This window comes from Microcaecilia unicolor, chromosome 3, assembly GCF_901765095.1.
Source record: "Microcaecilia unicolor chromosome 3, aMicUni1.1, whole genome shotgun sequence".
Classification (NCBI taxonomy): domain Eukaryota; kingdom Metazoa; phylum Chordata; class Amphibia; order Gymnophiona; family Siphonopidae; genus Microcaecilia; species Microcaecilia unicolor.
The window spans coordinates 165,750,710-165,771,568 of record NC_044033.1 but is presented as its reverse complement, the minus strand read 5'-3'; the positions used below and the strand labels follow the sequence as shown (position 1 = coordinate 165,771,568).

The 20,859-nt window shown below is 41.0% G+C and overlaps 1 protein-coding gene across 9 annotated transcripts in view; it reads left to right on the top strand.

Annotated features, from left to right (window-relative positions):
• The window catches only part of EPB41L2 (erythrocyte membrane protein band 4.1 like 2), a 503,144-nt gene that overhangs the window by 424,684 nt on the left and 57,601 nt on the right, over window positions 1-20,859 (top strand). For 5 of the 9 annotated variants that reach the window (XM_030196539.1, XM_030196537.1, XM_030196533.1 and 2 more), the window contains exons 13-14: window positions 5,684-5,746; window positions 7,231-7,377. The exons of 2 other annotated variants lie outside the window; for them this stretch is intronic. In XM_030196539.1, the coding sequence (XP_030052399.1) occupies window positions 5,684-5,746; window positions 7,231-7,377 (210 nt within the window). Of the gene's footprint in view, window positions 1-5,441; window positions 5,478-5,683; window positions 5,747-7,230; window positions 7,378-20,859 lie in introns of all 9 variants that reach the window. 2 more of the 9 variants (XM_030196538.1, XM_030196540.1) reach the window with 2 other exon arrangements.

Sequence of the window (20,859 nt, the reverse complement as noted above, 5' to 3'; positions counted from 1 at the left end):
TACAAAATATTTCTGCTTGGGTTTGTATTCTAAAGACAAACTTGTAACAAGTTTGAGCACATCACTTTTAATCAAAGTATCCTGAATCTTGATTGTTTTTCCTCCTAGGAATGAGATTGTACTGTTTCTATGAGGGCAAAGTGATAAGAGCAAAAATTCACCACGTGGTGGAATAGTAGTAATTTGCATGCAGAAGTTTGATTATATTGCTATGCTTTATATGATGTAGTAAAATCCTGTATGAACTTATTACAGTTGGTTCATACGTATGCAGGGAGGTTGTAATTTAAATCATCTCTATTAAAAAATGTTACGAGTTTCATGTTGGCACTTTGGAGAAGCACTGGAAATTAGAAATGGGCTATTGTGCTTCCACCTGTCTATGTTCAAGACTTTTTTTTTTCACAGTAATACAGCATAACGTAGATTGGCCATTTAGTTAGACTTGGATCTTTCAGTGGTTCTCTTTAAATTTGAGTGTGAATTTTAGTTGCTGAAACGCAGTGTCCTTAGCAGTTAAAACAAGAGGTAATTAAAACACTCGTTTTAGACATTTGTCATACCTCATCCTCTCACTTTCAGTATCATAGTCAAGTTTAGCACTAGACCAGATTTTTACTCAATATAGCTTATCAGAGGCTGAATCCAGTTCTCTTAACTTCACCTTACTGAATACAGCTATGATACTAGAAGATCCTAGAGAAAATGAGTCACATTTTTCATTTCCTTTGCTAGCAACACATTAGGTGAAGGAAGACCAAATTGACTTCACTGTAGCAGCAGCAGCATCTAATGCTTTAAAAAATAAGGTCTGTAAACACACATGGTTTAGTGTTAGTGGGAAAATTTCGTTCTCCAAGGACAAGCAGGCCATATTTCTCACAATTGGGTAACGTGACCCACATTGCCTAGTCCGGCTCTTGTAACAAGCTTAAGAGTTTTTTGGAGCATGAGCCATGCTCCACTACGCATGTGCAAGTGCCTTCCTGCTGCCGTGAGTGCAGTTCCCACAGTTCTTTTACAGCAGTGAGGACAGGATGTGATTTTTTTTTTCTTGCTCCTCACAGCTCCATCTGGTTGAGCTTTTAAGTGCCTTTTGGCTAGTTTTTTGCTTTGCTGTGATTTTCCTGTGTTTCAGAACTTTTTTTCCCAATCCTTTTATTGTCTTTAGTTAATTTTGCACATGTTTTAAGTGTCTTTTCTGTGTCATCAGGCTACTTTTAGGCCTTGACTCCAGGTTCTCGCTTCATTTTTCTCTGGTGCTTAGCCCCTTTTTGGCACCATCGAGTCATTTGATTTAGCCACGGAAGTTTTTCCTTCCGTGTCCACGAAAGTTCCCAGTGACTTTAAGTGCTGTACCCAGTGCAATTGGACCATCTGTTGTACAAACACCCATTCTTGTCTTCAGTGTCTGGGGCCTGACCATAGCCCTTCCAACTGTGTCCTGTGTGTTCGTACGAAGAAAAGGACCCACATATCCATAGAGGCTCAGCATGAGAAGATTTTTGGAGCCTGGTTAGAATCATCAGTGATAGACGGCATCGGGAGTATCGGTACCTATGGCTGCTAGACCTGTTGACACCGGAAGCAGTTGTGCATCGAGTGGGTTTCTACCTGCCTCGATTCCAACTGCTATGCAGGGCCCTTGGAACTGACCTGCATTGGACCTGCCTCCGAGACACCAGGGAGCTGTGATGATCGACATCAAGCAGCATCGACATCAATCCTCTTTGATGCACTGTGCCAAGGGATTCGGCACCCATGAAGCATCGATGCTGGGAGGACCGCTCCCCCTCCATACAAGAGGTGCCATTGTGGAGGTCTATGAGCAGATTGTTTCTGAGGCGACTCTCCAGCCTTTTTCAGTATTGGCCCTTGTTGAGCGCATCTGGGCCTTGCTCCATGAGCTGCTGCCTGGCTTTAAACAACAGAGTGCATCAGCCTTCACGGTGCTTGCACCAGCCATGCCTGTAGTTCTGACCCCACTTGGCCCTCAGCCTGCTGTACAGTCTCCGATGCTGGTGTCACTTTTGGCCCTGGCGTCGACTGCCACCCATGTCGGCACTCCTTCAATGTCGGTGAAGGAAGCTTCACCAGAGTCGATGCGGGAATCACTTGCTCAATGCCGCTGACGAGGCAGGCTCGATTTGACTCTTCTCCATAGGCGGTCTAGACCGACACCAATGAAGAGTGCTCTTGGGAGTCAGGTGATGACCCTAGATACTTCTCGGAGGAGGAGTCTTATGAGGTACCATCTGACCCCTCTATAGGAAAGGAGAAAGTCTCCCCTAGAGAGCCTTTCCTTCCCATTTGTTGTCAAGGAAATGGCAGCTGCTATTCCATTTCATTTAGAAGTGGAGGATGAGACCAGAGCTAAGATGCTCAAGTTCCTGGACTATGAATTCCCTCCAAGAGAGGCTGTGACGGTCCCAGTTCATGAGTTCTTGCAGGATGTCCCAGTACTCCCCCCCCCCCCCCCCAAAAAAAAAAAAAAAAAACCTGACATTATATACTGGATTCACAGTACCAGAGGGTTTGATAAGCCGCAGCTGCCTCATCATTCCCTGGTGGTTAATCTGCCCTCATAAAGATTAAGGGCTCTAGAGACTATGCTTTGGCATCCCCAGGCAGGGAAGCTAGAACGTTGGACTCTTTTGGGCGTATGCTCATGTCCCGTATTCAATCCTAACAGCTGTTCAGAAGCATGTACTTGTGGGACTCGGTGTGCAAGTTGCTAGATTTGGCAGATTCTCACCACCAGAGCAGGCCTAATCACTTCGCCAGTTGGACAACCAGCAGAAAGCATGTCATAAGTTCTTGATCAGGAGCACCTACAACACTTTTGATGTGGCTTCCAGGATCTCTGCTCAAAGTATAGCGATGTACAGACTGGCATGGCTGCATGTCTCTGACTTGAAACTGATGGTTCAGCAGAGGTTGGCAGATGCCCCATACTGATGGAATAACCTTTTGGTAGAGAAGATTGAGGAGGTCACTTACCAAATCAAGAAACACACTGATACCATCCATTCTCTCTCTCGCCAGGTGACTCTGCATCTGCTGCCTCCTGTAGGAGGTATTTTGGGAAGTCGAGGAAGGGTGCCTACTACTCACAGAGTCATAGGTACGCTACCTCTTATCCGCTTCAGCAGACTCAACCCCAAAGTTCTCGTTCCTATCAACAGCGTGTGCCTAAGGCCTGAGTAGCTCCCCAGTCAAAGAAAGGGGTGAGCGTAATAGCTGTAAAGGTGTTTGTCCTGGACAACTTGCTGGTCGGGGGTAGACTGAAGCTTTTTCCACTGAAGGTGGCTTTTTGTAACCTCCAACCAGTGGGTTCTTCAAAAAGTCTGCCTCGCTTATGCCCTGTATTGGTGACAAAGACCACCAGATTGCCCACCGAGAGAGCTCATTACTTCAGCTCTCAGCACGAGCAGGTACTTGCAGAGGAACTCTCAGACTTTGTGAATGCCATTCAGTCGAGCCTGTTCCACCAGGAGAAGAAGGGCATGGGCATTCTATTCCAGGTACTTCCTTCTGCAAAAGAAGACGGGGGGTGCATCCCATCCAATACCTAAGGGCCATGAACCAATTCCTATTCAAAGAAAAGTTCAGGATGGTTTCCCTGGGCACCCTTCTCCCCATGATTCAGAAAAATGATTGACTGTGCTCTGTGTACTTGAACGATGCTTACGCTCACATCCTGATACTTCCAGCTCACAGGAAGTATCTCCAGTTCTGTCTGGGAACATAGCACTTCTAGTACCGTGTATTGCCTTTTGGCGTCATGTCAGCTCCTATGGTATTTACCAATGTCTAGTGGTAGTCGCAGCATCACTATGTAGACTGGGAGTCCATGTGTTCCCTTATCTGGATGATAAGGGCTGGTGAGCACTTTGAAGGATGGTGCTCAGGAGTCCATGTGGAGGACTATTTGGGTGTGTGAGCTCCTAGGGTTCATTTTAAACTACCCCATCTCCACCCTGTACAGAAATTGAAATTCATTGGAGCCCTGCTTGATACGCAGAAGATTCGATCCTTTCTCTGAGTGCTGAGAGCGGTGTTGTATTCGCACTGGCTTCTGGAGTTTGATCCTCTCATCAGGTCACGGCTCAGCAAATGAGCTTGTTGGGCCACATGGCGTCAACAGTTTGTGACGCCCTTGACACATATTCACATGAGACCTGCCCAGTGGGAAACCTAGCTTCACAGTGGTACCAAGCCACAGGGAATCTGGAAGATGTTTTCCAGTGTCCCTGGAGCTGGCTAGCTCCCTCATGTGGTGGACAACTCGATCTAATTTGACTCTGGGGTTTCCATTCCAAATTCCTCAGCCATGAAAAGTGTTGACAGATGCGTCTCGCCTGTGGTGGGTGGTTCATGTAGATGAGTTTCACACTCAAGGTGCTTGGTCTGCCCAGGAAGCAGATCTCCAGATCAATCTCCTGGAGCTCCAGGCAATTTGGAATGCTCTAAAGACTTTCAGAGATTGGCTTTCTCTTCAAATTGTACTAATTCAAACAGACATCCAGTTTGTGATGTATTACATCAACAAGCGGGGGGCACCGATTCACACCCACTGTGTCAGGAGGTCATTCAGATGTGGCATTGGGCTGTTCAGCATGGTATGCTCCTCGCCACTTATCTGGTAGGTAAAAAAAAAACAACTGCCTGGCTGACAGCAGGATCATGCAACTGCACGAGTGGTCTCTCGACATGGGCATTGCCTGAGAGATCTGAGCGTGGTGCACCCCCTCAGGGGATCTTTTTGCCATTCACATCAATCACAAAGTCCTTCAGTTCTGTTCCAGTCAACGGACCCACGACAGACTAGTGTCGCATGCTTTCTTCCTTCATGTTGGGGACAGGACTTCTGTATGTCTAGCCTTCCATACCCCTCATGGTGAAGACTTTGCTGAAACTCAAGCAAGACTGCGGGACCATAATTCTGATCATTCCTTACTGGCCTTGACTGATCTGGTTCCCTGTTCTTCTGGAGTTATCTTCCAAAGAACCATGGAGATTGTTTTTCGACCCTCATCATGCAGAACGAGGGATCTCTTCTTTGTCCCAATCTCCAGTCTCTGGCCCTCATGGTCTCTATGTTGAGAGTTTAGAATTTGCTTCCTTGCATCTTTCTGAAGGTGTCTCCCGGGTCTTGTTGGCTTTTTAGTATTGTACTTTGGGAACCGCACTCTCGCGGCAGGCGAGAAGGCACTCAAGCATGTGCAGTGGAGCATGGCTTGTGCTCCACAAAGGCTCTTTTAAGCTTGTTAGAAGCGCCAGACTGGGCAACATGGGTCGCGTTACCCATTTGTGAGAATATAAGGCCTGCTGTCCTCAGAGAATACCTGCTACAGGTAAGTATCTTTTTATTTAAGACACGCTGTCAAGTCCATATTAATAACTTTTTTTTTTTCATGACTTTACATGTCTGCTTATAGACGGCAAAAGAAGAGGAGAAAACACGAGAAGCAAAGGTGTTGATCTATTTGTGTTTATCAATCAGTTGTGGTGATGCTTGCCATCTGTAGTGTTTGTTTTTAGGGCAGATTTTAGCTTGGATTTTCTTCTAATTGGGTACTTTTCCTGATCTTTATAATTTGTTTTTCTTCTACTTGCTCCAAACTATCGGTTCGTTTTCTCATTGCTTGCTTTAAGTTCATTTGTTTAATTTTGATTTCAGAGCAAGTCTTTGAGAATAGAAGGGGAAAATATTTATGTCAGACATAGCAATTTAATGTTGGAGGTTCGTATAATCTTAGATATATACTTTCTGTTCTCATGGGCTGTGCTAGTCTGCAAGGAATGTGTGCAGGCATTCACTCGCAGGCTGTTTTTGTAGACACAATGCATGGCCTGCATGAGAGAAGGACAACTTGAGCATGCATGATGTGAATCCTAGTCGTCTCCTATAAAAATGTTACATTTAAAGACTGTATGCACCAGAATTCTCAAAGTGACAACTGGGAATAGTAGCCCTGTAAATTGAGTATGTTAAACTATCGATTATAAAATATATCTTTGCTCCTTTGTCCATTTATCTAAATAAGATGCTTGTTTTCTAAGTTGTAGGGCACATTATTTATCATGTCTCCAATTATTTTCTAATAGGGCCTATTATCTAATAATGCGTGCAATAATACATTACCAATGCCGCAAGTTAGTAAATAGACCCTCAACTCAATTTCACTTGCCATTGTTTTTCTTTTGCTCTTTCTGGAACACCATTGATAAAGCAGTGCAAAATCCTTTGAAATATTTCCTAATGAAATAATTGAACAAAGACCTAATTATTATGACACTCAGAAATATTTTCTTAATAATCTGTATCACAGAGGGGCTATAAGGGATTCCCTATGTCACAACTGAATATATTTTCTTGTATTTTCTGAGAATGTTCATTAACATGAACATTTCAAGGTTTTTGTAACATGACTAATGCTTTTTGGGTTTTTTTTGTTTTGCTTTTTGCTGCTTTAACTGGAATTTGTCAAGTTCTAATTTGCTAAATATTAAATATTGCTTAACATTGCTCTGTATAAGTTCAAGAAATATGCCTTGTCTCTTGCCATGCTAATTACTCAACCAGAATCAGTAAAAATAAACAATTGTTAACAGAAAAATGTGGATCTCACATTTTTATTTTACAGCTGAGAAATAGTAGAATATTTTTCAAACTCCTCCTCTAGTTGACAGAATTCTTTTACAGAATAAATTGTCAATATTTTTAGTGTGGCCTTGATCTTAGTAAAATCACAAATAAAACATTTTGGGCCTCTTTTACTAAGCCGCGCTAGTGATTTCTGGCGTAGCAAATGTGACTCAGCCCATTCAGTTCGAATGGGCTTCGTCACATTTGCTGTGCGGGAATCACTAGCACGGTATAGTAAAAAAGGGGCCCTTTGATAGGCCTGAAAATTATTTTTTTTTCCAATTTAATGTTCTTTCCTTGTGAACATTAACAACTAGTAAAGCATATATCCATTTAAATTTATAAGAAGTTGTCAGTGTCTTGAAAGGAAGTTCTTAGATTTGATTTTGAGTTATAAAACAAAGAATATATCCTTTGAAGGTAGATTGGATGTTTTTTAGCACATCATTAAAAGTGCTGAGAGAAAAATATGGCTGAAAAGACTGCATCTTTCTTGTCTTTTTTCCCTTTGTTTTTTAATATAAAGAATTTGGTTTGTTATCAAGCTTAGTCCTACTTTTCACATTGCACATTGCTAGGATCTGGGTAAGACACAGGATGACCTATTGAAACATCAGGCTAGCATTAGTGAGCTCAAGCGCAGTTTCATGGAATCCACACCTGAGCCACGCCCAAATGAATGGGAAAAGCGTCGTATCACACCTCTGCTTCTGCAGACGCAAGGGGTATGTCATTATAGTCACACATTTGCATGTATTGTATTTTTATTCTTTAAAGAGTATAGTCTTTTCATATCTTTCTGCTTTATTTCTTGAAAAAGAAAGGTGAATGATGCTTTTTTTTGTTTTCCTAATTCCCTTAATATTTTTTCTGTATACTAAAGACATATTAACAGTTTACTTACTGCTGACCCTGAAGATATGGACCTGATATAACATAACAGCACTGTGTGTAAAACAAAAAAAAGTTTATGGTTCATTGTTTGGATTGTTTGAACTTTGTTAGAATTTTATAATGTGCTCAGACAAAAAAAAGAGACCTGGACAAGACAATTCCTGTAAATGTCTTATGAATTTTCAATCACTGCACATACTATTTGTTGCTATTTGTTCAATATTAGTGACTTAAAAAAAAAATGTTAATGTCCAAAAAAACTTTTGATGACTTAATAATTTGTTTGAACAGAAACACTTATCTGATAACTAGTCCTGGGTCTCCAGGTCTTTAGATGTTAGTCTAAAGCTCTTGACAATTTCATGGATGATTTTTCTAATTTGCTCCTGGGATGATTTTAGTAGGATGTCTGCTTCTGTATCTTCAATATATTTTTCATTTGAAGACCATGGAGATAATTTTATAAATGTAAATTTTATAAATTACTTTCCTTATGTAAAACATGCTTTGGACATTGGACCCGACACCATGGAGATGATTGGATTTGGCGGCAGCATCAGGGGATAGAGTCTTTATGCATCGGGGGAAGCCCAGGAAGCATAAGCATCAGCCCTCCTCAATGCATGGTGCCAGGAGCACAGGCAGTCACAGCGAAGGAGACAAAATAGATGATGAAAAAACTTCTACTGGACTCAGTTCACAGCAAAAGTTTATTACTAAAACCTGGACGACGCGAGTCATGTTTCGGCCACTCCGGCCTGCCTCAGGAGTCCCTAAAACAGTACAAAACACATACTTTGTAAAGAAAAAAAGTGAGCATATTGGCAAACATCTAGATCAATTAAACCCCATTAAAAGTGAGTCAAAATGCAAAGCAGACTAATTACGTTTAAATTAATAGTCTAAAATAAAATACATATATACAAAATAGAAAAATAATCTGTATCTCAGAGTAACGTTTACATACAATCCAAATGCGTATACAAAAAGAATATCTTTTATATATAAAAAAAGAATATCTTTTATATATAAAAAAGGTAAATAAATGAACAATAATTGGTATTTCAGAATGACATTGGTGCACTTATTAAAATATGCTCATCAATCTCCTCCCGCTAATCACTTTTTTACATTCATCATAATGACGGCATATTTAGATAGAAGTCAGTCATCTGCAAGGCATTATGGTGTTTTATCAATTTTATTTTGCCCCTACGTCTGTAGTGATGTTAATTACACTTCTTAGAGACATGCTGTTCGTACCCGTTGTACTAAGCAACGTCACTGCATACATTAAAATGACGGTATATTTAGCAGCCACGTCCACCCATACAGGTTTGACGTTTTGAGATGGTGTTTGTTTTGCTGTGACGACGCAGTTTCGTGTCAAGGAGATTTTTGAATGATAGTTTTATTCTGGTGAGTTATATACTCGGATGCACCGTTCAGGCTGCTCTAGCTTCTATTAAGATATTTATGTGAGTACCATATCATGGGGTTGTATTTTTTTACCATATCCATTATATTTTCTACCATATCCATTCTGTTTTCTCTTGGTCAGAACCCCTGAGGTTCTGAATTTCGCTGCAATCGCTTTTATTTTGCTGTTTTCATTTTGCCGGTGATATTTTGCCACCATGCTTGACTGGGTGTTACCTGGCAATTTATAATCACATTGCTGTTAAACCACTGGCACATTCACATCAATCTGAGTCACTTTTGCCAGTAATGTATACTTCGTTCTAGCGCTGTAACTATTTTAACGGACGTTTCCCGCCCTTTTTATTTCCACTGTTGACACTGACTTTAGATGCCTTTGTTCGTTCTAGGTTATCATTCCTTATATCTCTAGTTTAAACAAACGACACGAGTTTGTCTGGAATTTGAGGACTTTGCAACCCGTTGTTGTCTGTGCAATTAACATTGGTGCGTTTATTGGCCTCCAGCTTTTTCATTGACTCATGTTGCTCTTGGTCGCTATCTGTTGTTTCAAACACATCCTTGTATTTGGTATTTTGTTTTTCAAATACAGCTTTGTGTATATATATATATATATATATATATATATATATATATTTATATTTTTCTTTTCTGTTCGTTAGTCACACACTTTTGAGGACCGTTTCCTCTTTCAGGAATTGCCATAGAAATAATATACAGGTACAGTATTATACATTTTAGCTATAGACTCCATAGTTCATTAGTGACTTTTAATTAAAAAAAGATTTTTAGTAGACCACCTTTTAAAATTAAAATTCTAATTAAAATTATTTTTATTTTAATAAGGAATATACTTTCATTATGAGTCATACTCAGAATGTTATTTTGCTTTCTTATGTTGTAAATATGCATGGTATGAATCCTTGCTTTTCCTTATTTTTAATTTGTCCCCTTGATTTTTATGTATAAACATATTATTGTTGTGCACCAATGTCATTCTGAAATACTAATTATTGTTCATTTGTTTACCCTTTTTATATATAAAAGATATTCTTATATATATATATATATATATATATATATATATATAAGATATTATTTTTGTATACGCATTTGATTGTATGTAAACTGAGATACTGATTATTTTTCTATTTTGTATACATGTATTTTATTTTAGACTCTATTAATTTAAATGTAATTAGTCTGTGTCTTTGCTTTGCATTTTGACTCACTTTTAATGGGGTTTAATTGATCTAGATGTTTGCCAATATGCTCACTTTTTTTTTTTTTTTACAAAGTATGTGTTTTGTACAGTTTTAGGGACGCCTGAGGCAGGCTGGAGTGGCTGAAACACGACTCGTGTCGAGTCCAGGTTTTAGTAATAAACTGTTTGAGTCCAGTAGAAGTTTTATCATCTATTTTGTCTCCTTCACTGTGACTGTTTGCTTTGGCGTTACCTGTGCGGAGGTTTGTGTTTTTCTGTATTTGTCACGCCGGGAGCACAGGGGCATCGGATTCTCTGATACCCAAGAAGTATCAGCATTGAGAGGAGCGCTCCCCTTCCTTGGAAGAGGTGCCGGTTCACCAGTCATCAAGCGGCCAGGTCCTAATCACTGGTTCAGCACCAATGACTTCACAGACTCTCCATCCTGGCTCCCATGCCTTTGCTGACGCCCACCCTCGATGAGCAGTTCCGGAGCATGATCCAAGAGGAGCTGGTGCAGTTGCTGCAGGGAGTTTCCATTTTCACATTGAGGATGCTTGCACCCATAGCGGAACAGCCCCAGGCCCTCTCTGAGGCTCCACCAATGCTGGTTCCCAGAACATCGACACTGGCACCTCATAGGGTGTCGGAGCCGAGGCCTGAGCAGACAATACCCCCTTTGACAGGGGAGGAAGCTTCCCCACAGTCTGAGAGAAGGGCTGCAACTTGATGCTCCTCGGAGCATGGACATCGTTCCACTAGATTGCGATCCGTGCATACCCAGTCTCCTGATTCTCAAGAGAAAGGGGAGTCTGACTGGAACCACTCATGGTAATCAGATGACGATCCACATTACTTCTCAGAGGAGGAGTTATATGGTATCTTTTTTGATCCCTCACCTCCTCAAAGAGATGAAAATCTCTTCCAGAGGAGCTCTCTTTTACTGGTTTTGTCAGGGAGATGGCTGCGGCCATCCCTTTTAAGTTGGAGACAGAGGAGGAGCCCAGGGCAGAGTTGTTATCTGTCTTAGGCTTTAAAATCTCCTCCCAAGGAGGGGGTCACTCTACCATTGCACCCTATCCTTAAAGATGTACTGATAAGTAACTGGGAATCTCCCTTCTCAGTGCAGGTATCACCTAAGAGGCTGGATAAGCAATATTGTATCCAGAAGTCTCCCGGATTCACTCTATGGTAGTCAGATTTGCTCTTAAACGAGCTAAGAGCTCTTAGTCTCGTGCGTCAGTGCCCCCAGAGTGAGAGGCCAGAACCTTAGACTCATTTGGGAGGAAAACATTTCAGGCCTCGATGCTCGTTACCCACATCCAATCCTACCAGATCTACATGAGCCTTTACTTGGAGTCTCTAGTTAATAGTACACTTAATCTGGCAGATACTGTCCCTGTGGAACAGGCCACCGAGCTTCACCAGTTGGCCAATAAGCAAATGGAATGTCTGCATTATTAGGCCATTGGTGCTTATGACACTTTTGATATTGCATCCAGACTCTCTGGAATGGGTGTCGGGATTTGCAGACTCTCATGGCTGTGTGTCTCTGACCTGGAACAGGCTGTTCAAGAAATGTTGACAGATGTGCCCTGCCGAGGGGACAACTTACTTGGACAAAAAGTGAAAGAGGTCGCTGACCTCATTAAAAAGCACACCGATTACTATCCACACTGTCTCTCAGTATCCTCTATCTGCATCTGCTGATCTTACTGGTAGTGTTTTTGGGGATAGGTGTGAGTACTATATCGCCTTTGTCTGTTGGAAATTGACCTCTTTCAAACATGTATGTGATGTGTTTGGTGAAGTACTCGATGAACCAGTCTGGTGGGGTTTGCATCATGTAGTTTGGGCATTTGTCAATAGGCAGTGGAATCTTGAATTTATAGCAATTAATTGCTGATCTCCATAATAATCAGTTTTCTGCTGACTGATTTTTGTTCCACTGTCTTTCAAGATTCCTACAATGTCTTTTTAATTTTAGGAAGTCCTCACTTGAACCACTTTCTCTTTTTGTTTGGACATTTTTTTCACCACCAAAGGATCTAATTCATTAGAATCCCAACATTAAAGCTATTCCATCTTACTAAAAGATTTAATTCCTCTGGGTGTTTAAGGCTTTCTCTACCTTGTTCCAAAAACAAAGACAAAGAGGGCTCAGTCTAAACAAATGGCTCCTGTTCAATTTAAGCAACAGTCTTTATTTTTACTACTACTACTACTACTACTAATCATTTCTATCGCACTACTAGAGAAACACAGTGCTGTAAAGAGTCTCTAGACCCTGCCTGTGTGTTATCAAGTTCAGTTTATTATTCCAGCCTAGTAGATCATGACAGATAGCATGGGTCCTTTACATAATCTGGGATGGATAACATCTCAGATTCATAAGCTGTATTATTACAGACCCATTTCCAGTACAAATGCTTCCCCTTTAGCCTCTCATTGGCCCCCAAGATATTTTCAAAGTGCCTTATGGTGGTGGATGCCCACCTTCACATACAAGGGCATCTGGTATGCTTGTACCTGGATGACTGGCTTCCAGTGACTCTGAGTCACAGGCTATAACTGTCCTGAAGAAAACAATCATTCTTCAGTCTCTGGGATTTCTTATCAACTTTCAAAAGTTTATCCCACATCCAACTAACATAATTTCCTATCATGGACACTATCCAATCCAATTCCTTTCTTCCAGGATCCAGATGCTGATAGTCCATATTTGCATCATTGTTTATGGGGGTGGCAGTAGTTTGTTGGATGTTTGGGCACTTAGGGTTGTTTTGGGCGTGTAGACAGTTTGCAGAGTGGCAGGGCAATTGTGGGGTGTTGTGAGGGAAGTGTGTAAAGGGGGATATTTTGGGGATGGGGTAGTTTGCGGAGTAGGTTGGGAGAGTAGGGAACAGGGAGAGACAGAAAGGGATAGTTCCCTAACTGTTGTGTTTTACTGTATGTACCTATGCTACAGAAGCTAGAACTCCTTCTTCCATAGAAATGCATTGTGCCATTTTGCTGGAGGGGGGGGGGGGGGGGTCGGTCTAATTTCTCTGGAATCCACAGTCTGATTGGGCCCATTTTTGTGATCGTTCTCTTACTGGGCAACATGAAAGCATAATAAATTTGCATGGTTAGAGTCTATCCAGTCTGCCCAACAGTCACATTCATTATCAAATTGTTATTGAACCAACAATCCCATAGTATTACAACATTTTACTCACTAAGTTCCACTTTATGATGTCTTCCCCTCACCTACTGAGATATTTATTTGTTACATTTGTATCTCACATTTTCCCTCCTATTTGCAGCACCCACACTCATAACATACAATATGAATGTGGTATAGAATACACCTGCTTGATCCTGATCTGTCCTTGCCATTTTCAGAGTTCATACCTTAAGTTTACCCTGCACTGGCCCTATTTCCCAACTATTGGAGTTACCATCGAAGCCTATTCCAGCCCTTCCTGATCTATCTTGCCATGTACAGGGACACAGACCATAGAAGTCCATCTGGCGTTGGCCTATTTCTCCACTGCTGGAGCTGCTATCTAAGCACTTCTCCTGCCCATCATAAATGAACTTATAGCTGTTGATGTGTTAAGTTTTGTTTTGATACTATCCTCTTTCTGTTTAGGGATCCTTTGTGTCTATCCCAAGCATTTTTGAAATATGTCACTGGTTTATGTTCATGCTAAATTTCTCTCCATTCTATCACATTTTCAGAAAGCTATTTTGCCCCCAGACATTCTTGACCCCTTTTGTATAATACTTTCTAACTTCCATTGGTTAAAAAATGATGTGTTCATATTTTATGTGTATAATAATACAATTCAAAGTTCACAGGTGTCACACCTCCAGATCCTTGTGACTACATGGCACCTTTTGTATCTGTTCTTTGATTTTGTGTCATATGGGGCAATTAGGAGAAAGTTAACTGATCAAGCTATTGGGGTTTGAAGACTCCAGATAACTTTGGACTGTTGTCATAAAGAGGATTTTACCCTAATGTAGATTAAGCGCCTTTTTATTAGAGGGGTACTTTAGTATGATCTGCTGCCATGAAGGACACCTTTTTTGCCCAAACCCATAAACTTACTTTGGCAGGAACAGGAAACTTCTGTTTTGTCACAAAGCACTCAGGTCTTAAACTGTTTCTGTTGCATGTAACTGCATCACGTGCATATTCATAGATGAAATCCAGAAACCTAGTTGAAGGGCTTATTTGTAAAACCTGCTTAGTCCATATTAGTTGCATTGGACTTAGAGGGTTTGGAAAGTAAGCCCTTCAATTGCTTTGAGACATTCAGAGGGTGGTACTGCTAACCCCCTGTTTTGTGGGGTTAAACAAAATGATGGAAAGCTGGAAAAAGTCCTGATCTATAGGACTTGAATGAAGAAGGCATGATGCTATAGTGGCTGTAGATGGTCTCTGCATTGTTTTTTTTTATCACTAGACTTGGGGATACTTTATATGCAACGTAAATATGTAGAATAACATTTCACGTGTTCACATAGGTGCTTATAAAATTTCTGTGGTTTATATGCATAAAAGTATTCACTACAGGCACATGACATATTGTTACATGTTATGTGCTTAGGTATGGCAAGGGAGAGAGATTGGGCAGAACTAGGACAGAGTTGCAAAATTTTGCTTGTGTTATAAAATATACACATTTGCTCGGTCTTAGGTGGGTCATTTTCACTTGTCAGCAATATGAAAAAATACATCAAAAGATAAGTAATCTAATACTAAACAAAAACAAGCATTAGCATGTGACATTCAAAATTGCTGAAAGAAACCTTTTTTTAGGAGAAAAGCCCTCAGAAACTAAAGGACTGTAGCCTTTAGTGAGATATGGTTAAACACTTCAAACCAATACTTTGTTTCTGTCATCGGGCTAAAAACTCCGTTTTTTACTTTGTCTTTTTATGTGCATTTATACAAACATTATTAACTCCTCCAATTAGAAAGAAAAGCCAGCACTTGACTCTTACAAAGTCCTACGGGGCCACCGTTTCACCCCTGTTGAGGCTTCTTCAGGAACTAGTGCTTAAGGATCCAGACACCAGATAACATGTAGGAAGAGAAAAGACTCCTTGATATTTGAACACAAATGATTCAAAAACCCTTAACTTTTTGATTTCCGCTCAAACATTCTGCTGGAACACCCACAAGTTTACTCAATTCTTTCAGAAAATGGCACTGACACGTCAGACGCCGACTCTGGATTTTTAAATACTCAGATGTGATTATCTAATTTGCATGAAAACACCCCCCATAGGGCTGAACAAGATGGAAATTGCACTTTCAAAAAATGAAATCTCAACATCTGATGTATTAGTAAAACGCATGCCAGTCCATAGTGCTGTTTAAACCTAAGGGTTCTAAACTGTTCAGATGAAAAATCCACTTAGCTTCACAGCGTTGTAACATTAACTTCCGGTCCCCTCCTCGACTGAGAGGTTCAATCCTGTCAACTGCACAACATTTAAGGTCTTCAAAAACGTGTTGCATCCTCATGCAATTATCTACTAGAGACTGTTTGTGAACTACTCTCCTAATATTCGAACGATGTTCAAGCAATCTCAGTTTTAATTGACGAGTTGTCATTCCCACGTAAATTTTCAAACATGGACAAGTGATTATCTACACAACATAGTCAGATAAACAATTGCTGAAGTGTCTTAAAGCAAAAGTTTTATGATTGACATCATCTCTAAAAATCTTCGTCTGATTGGTGATGCGTCAAATCTGACAGGTCCCACATTTAAAATGTCCCGTAATTTGATTCACTTTTTTCCGAGGTTTAATTGGTATATCTGCGGGGCTCAACTTCTCTTTTACATTCATTCCTCTAATGTATGCAATTCTTAAATTCTTCTCCTTAAACATGGGAATAGATTGAACAATATCCCAACGCCTTCTGACTATATTCGCAATCTTGAGACTTGCCGCCATGTATTTCTTCACCATAGTGAAAACATCGTGTTTCTCAACTCTGATATTAGTACTTGATAACAAAAGTTCCCTGTTATTATACTTGGCTCTTTTGTATGCAGACTTTAAAATCCTGCGTGAATAACGTCTGTCTTTTAATTTGTTCATTGTGTTTTTAGATTGCTTTTTGAACATGTCATGGGTCTGATCAGATTCTACGTGCCCTAAGCATTTGCGAAAATGGAAGACTATTTTTAAAATATGCTAGGTGACAGCTGGAATTATGTAAAAAGGTGTTTCTATCAGTGTTCTTTTCAAAAATCCTAGTCTGGAAGCCATGACATCTTAATGAAACCTCAACATCCAAATAGTTAATCATTTTAAAAGAATGTTGTTCTGTAAACTGAATGTTGAAATTACAGGTGTTCAGCCAGCTCATAAATTGGGACAACTCATCAGATGTGCCACTCCACAACATAAACACATTGTCAATGTATCTCCACCATTGTAATATACGTTCTTTAAATGGCGAATGATCTATCCATTCTTCATCAAACTTTGTCATATAAAGATTGGCAATAGAAGGGACGAAGCATGCGCCCATTGCCACACCGCTTGTTTGAAGATAAAATGTTCCATTGAATAAAAAATAGTTCTCCGTTAATGCTATTTTAGTTAATGCCATGATGAAATCAGTGGGTATGAAATGAGGTCTTGCTCTTGAATCCAGCGTTTCTTTTACAACCTGAAGAGCTTCGTCCTGTGGAATCGATGTGTATAAGGAACACACATCTAAAGTGACCATCAAGATCCTGTTTTTCTGTTGTTGGATGTCGACTTTACTCAACTTCAGTAAAATCTGTGTGGTATCCTTTAAGTATGAAGCTCCTTTAGAGACTTCTGGTTTCAAAAATGTGTCAACAAAGGAAGAAAGTGGTTCCAAAATTGAACAATTTGCTGACAGTATAGGTCTTCCTGGAGGCAAAAAATACATAACTGGCACTGTGGGAATGGGGCAGTTGAGGAATCTCTTATCTCATGGTAATGAGTCCCACCTTAGCAGCGGAGTTGGTTATCCTAAGTAAAAGTGAGATTGCTTGAACATCGTTCGAATATTAGGAGAGCAGTTTGCAAAGAGCCTGTAGTAGATCATTGCGTGAGGATGCAACACGTTTTTGAAGACCTTAAATGTTGTGCAGTTGACAGGATTGAACCTCTCAGTCGAGGAGGGGACCGGAAGTTAATATTACAAAGCTGTGAAGCTAAGTGGATTTTTCGTCTGAACAGTTTAGAACCCCTAAGGTTTAAACAGCACTATGGACTGGCATGCGTTTTACTAATACATCAAATGTTGAGATTTCATTTTTTTGAAAGTGCAATTTCCATCTTATTCAGCCCTATGGAGGGTGTTTTCATGCAAATTAGATAATCATGTCTGAGTATTTAAACATGCAGAGTCTGTATCTGACGTGTCAGCGCCATTTTCAAGTGAAAGAGTTGAGAACATGTGGGTGTTCCAGCAGATTGTTTGAGCTGAAATCAAAAAGTTAAGTGTTTTTGAATCATTTGTGTTCAAATATCAAGGAGTCTTTTCTCTTCCTAGATGTTACCTGGTGTCTTGATCCTTAAGCACTAGTTCCTGAAGAAGCCTCAACAGGGGTGAAACGGTGGCCCCGTAGGACTTTGTGAGCGTTAAGTGCTGGCTTTTCTTTCTAATTGGAGGCATAATAATGTTTGTATAAATGCACATAAAAAGACAAAAAGTAAAAAAATGGAGTTTATAGCCCGATGATAGAAACAAAGTATTAGTTTGAAGTGTTTAACCATATCTCACTAAAGGCTACAGTCATTTTCACCTGTCTCAGAGCAGGTGTAAGTCCCACTTGCTGAGTCGTACTCAAATTTTCAGCAGCATTTACTGAGATAGTGCTGCTGAAAATATGGTCACACTGCCTTGGCACTATTGTTATGATTGTGGTCAGAACCCCTCTCAAACTTAACTTTTTCCTGGGGGTCAGCTTCTTAGCTGGCTTCTGTTTCTTTTATCTGTCCTTTCTGAGCTAGCTCTCTCTCTCTATGCTGGCAGCTTCCAGCAGCATGACTCTAATTGTTTCACTTTACTACAGCTGTATGTGTGGCCTGAGTTAGCTCTACCTCTCTTTGGGTGTACTGGCTTCAAGTGCTTCACGGTGCTGCATTGGTGTGGGTTGGGCCTCTCAGGGTTTCAGTGTGCTGTAGGCCTGGGTCTAGGGAGTGTGACATCATCTGGGAGGGCCTTGATAAGGAAGTGGTGTTCTTTCCTTCAGGGCCTTTGCAACGTTTGCTTTTGCTACATTGCTATAGGGCCAGGTCAGTGTTAGTGCAGTGTGCACTTGTGACTTGTATGTGTTCAGCTCCCCTGCTTTTTCCGTTGTGGCTCCCCTGCTTCCCCTTCTGTGGCTTTAGAAGCTCTTCTGTGCTTGGGGGGTTGTAGCCTTCTGTGTTTGGGGCTTTAGAAGCCCTTCGGTGTTTGGTGCTTTGGAAGCACTTCTGGTTCTGCTGTGTTTAAAGCACTTCTGCTTTGCTTGTGTTAGTTTCCCTGCTTTTCCCTCTTGTTGCTGATAGAAGTACTTCAGGTTTTAATGCTGTTAGGAGCACCTTTGGTAGTTTAGTGCTGTAGGAGCTCTGTGATAGCTTGGTGCTTAGAGCACCTGTGGTAGCTTTGTATTGTACCTTCCTTGCTTTTCCCTTGTGGCTTCCCTGCACTTCTGTTAGTTTAGGGTGTAGGGGCACCCCTGTTAGTTTCTGTTAGAAGCACTTCTGTGGGTTTAGTGCTTGGTTAGTTTAGAGTTGTAGAGCACTGCTGGTAGCTTGGTCCTTAGTAGCACCTGTGTTAGCTTTGTGTTTAGGTTCCCTGCTCTGTTAGTTTAGGGCTTTGGAAGTCCCTTTATTGTGCAGGGCTTAGGAGCACCCCTGGTAGGATAGGGCTTAGGTTTGTCAGTTTAAGATTTAGGAGCACTTCAGTTAGTTGAGTACCTGGAGCACTCCTGCTTCAGCTTGTTCTAGTCCTGGTCCCTGTGTCATCCGGTAAGTCCTGCCGGCCACTCGAACCCAGGGGCTCAACCCTTGGGGGGCAGTGGCTAAGTGCAGGTGAAGCTGTACGGACCAGTCCAGTGTGCTCCAGTCCAGTGTTCCAGTCCTGCGTTCTCCAGTCCTGGGGATTCCAGTCCAGTGTTCCAGTCCTGTGTCCTTCAGTCCGGGGGATTCCAGTCCGTGTGTTCCGGCTCGCTGGGCAGTGCCTGCAGTCCCTGCTGGTGCCATTGTGCTTGCCCAGCATTGGTTGGTGGGTTTTGCCTGCTGCTGTCGCTCCTCGTCAGCAGCCCAAGGGCTCACGTTTGCTCCAGAGCCCGGCCCCGCGGGCTCTGAACCTGAGAACCTGACAACTATCACGGCAGATCCACTAAAAGGTTATAAAGCACGAAACTATATGTGTGATGTGTGGTAGTCTGAATGGTCTGTTGGGTTTTACCTACGAAACAAGGATCTTGTCGGTGGATTGGGCTATAATCCTGCTTGTTTGGAGTTCCTGCCCATGTAACTGATTGCGCACCCCCTTTGGATGCCATTTCTGGGGAATGCAACACTGGACTAGCAGGCTTCACCTAATATGCAAATTGGCCACCTCTTATACAAAAGCCATTTCCATTAACATTTATTAATCATGCAGTCAGGGAATTACTCTTTCACTGAACAGTTCATCAAAACACTCTTCAACTGAGCCCTCTTTATGGGGGATCTGTGTCTCAGTTTAAAACAGCCACTCCCCTCGGGCAAAACTCTTAACTTCACTCTAACTTTACAGTCCTGTCCTCCATCCCCCCAGCTGTTAGTTCAAATATTACTGAATTCAGTCTGTTACAATGTTCTTTTAATATGAAAACCACCTTCATGTCAGCTTACCATATTACTACAGAGGGCACTGTTACGTTTTCTGACAAACTTTCTCTGTGTCCTCGCATCTTCTTGATGTGCTGCAGTATTTCCTTTTTACCTCTTTATTAAAGTCAAGTGAAAAAAGTAATGGTCTTCTGTATTTATTCAGTCAGGTTTTCAGAATATTCAGAATGAATATGCATGAAGTAAATTTGCATATACTACCTCCATTATATGCATATTTCCTGTAGACATCTTGACAACTAGACTGGGTATGTCCTGAGGATTGGTTTGAGAACCGCTGCTGTAAACAGGATTAAATGTTTTAACAGTATAAAAGATGTTGTAAGTAAATATTTATGAGATAAATGGTTGAAGTTGATATTTTACAAAAAAATGTAGTACATTTTTCATAAGCTCATTTTTCTTGCCTGCCTGCAGTTCTGTTTACATTTTTGTTATGGAGGTTACTTAAGGAATACAGCCAGCCTAGTGAGGGAACTTAAAGTTTGGGGTTTAAAGGAGGAATTGTAGGTTAGTGATAGGCAAAATAAAAATATAAGAAGCAAATTTTATCAACTAATCGCCATAGTCTTTTCCACTTAGTTTTAAAAACTTTGTACCACAGCATTAATAGAATCTAGCAGTCACTGCAGGATCTAGTTTAGCCTTCCCACCCCTAGGACAACTCTTCATTTATAGTCAGTTATTGTAATTAGGTAACAAGCAAGGAGGAGTGCTCTTAGAGAGTTTTAAATACATTTCATTACCATCTAAGAAGGAAACACTAAATAAATCATACAATATACTATATAAACT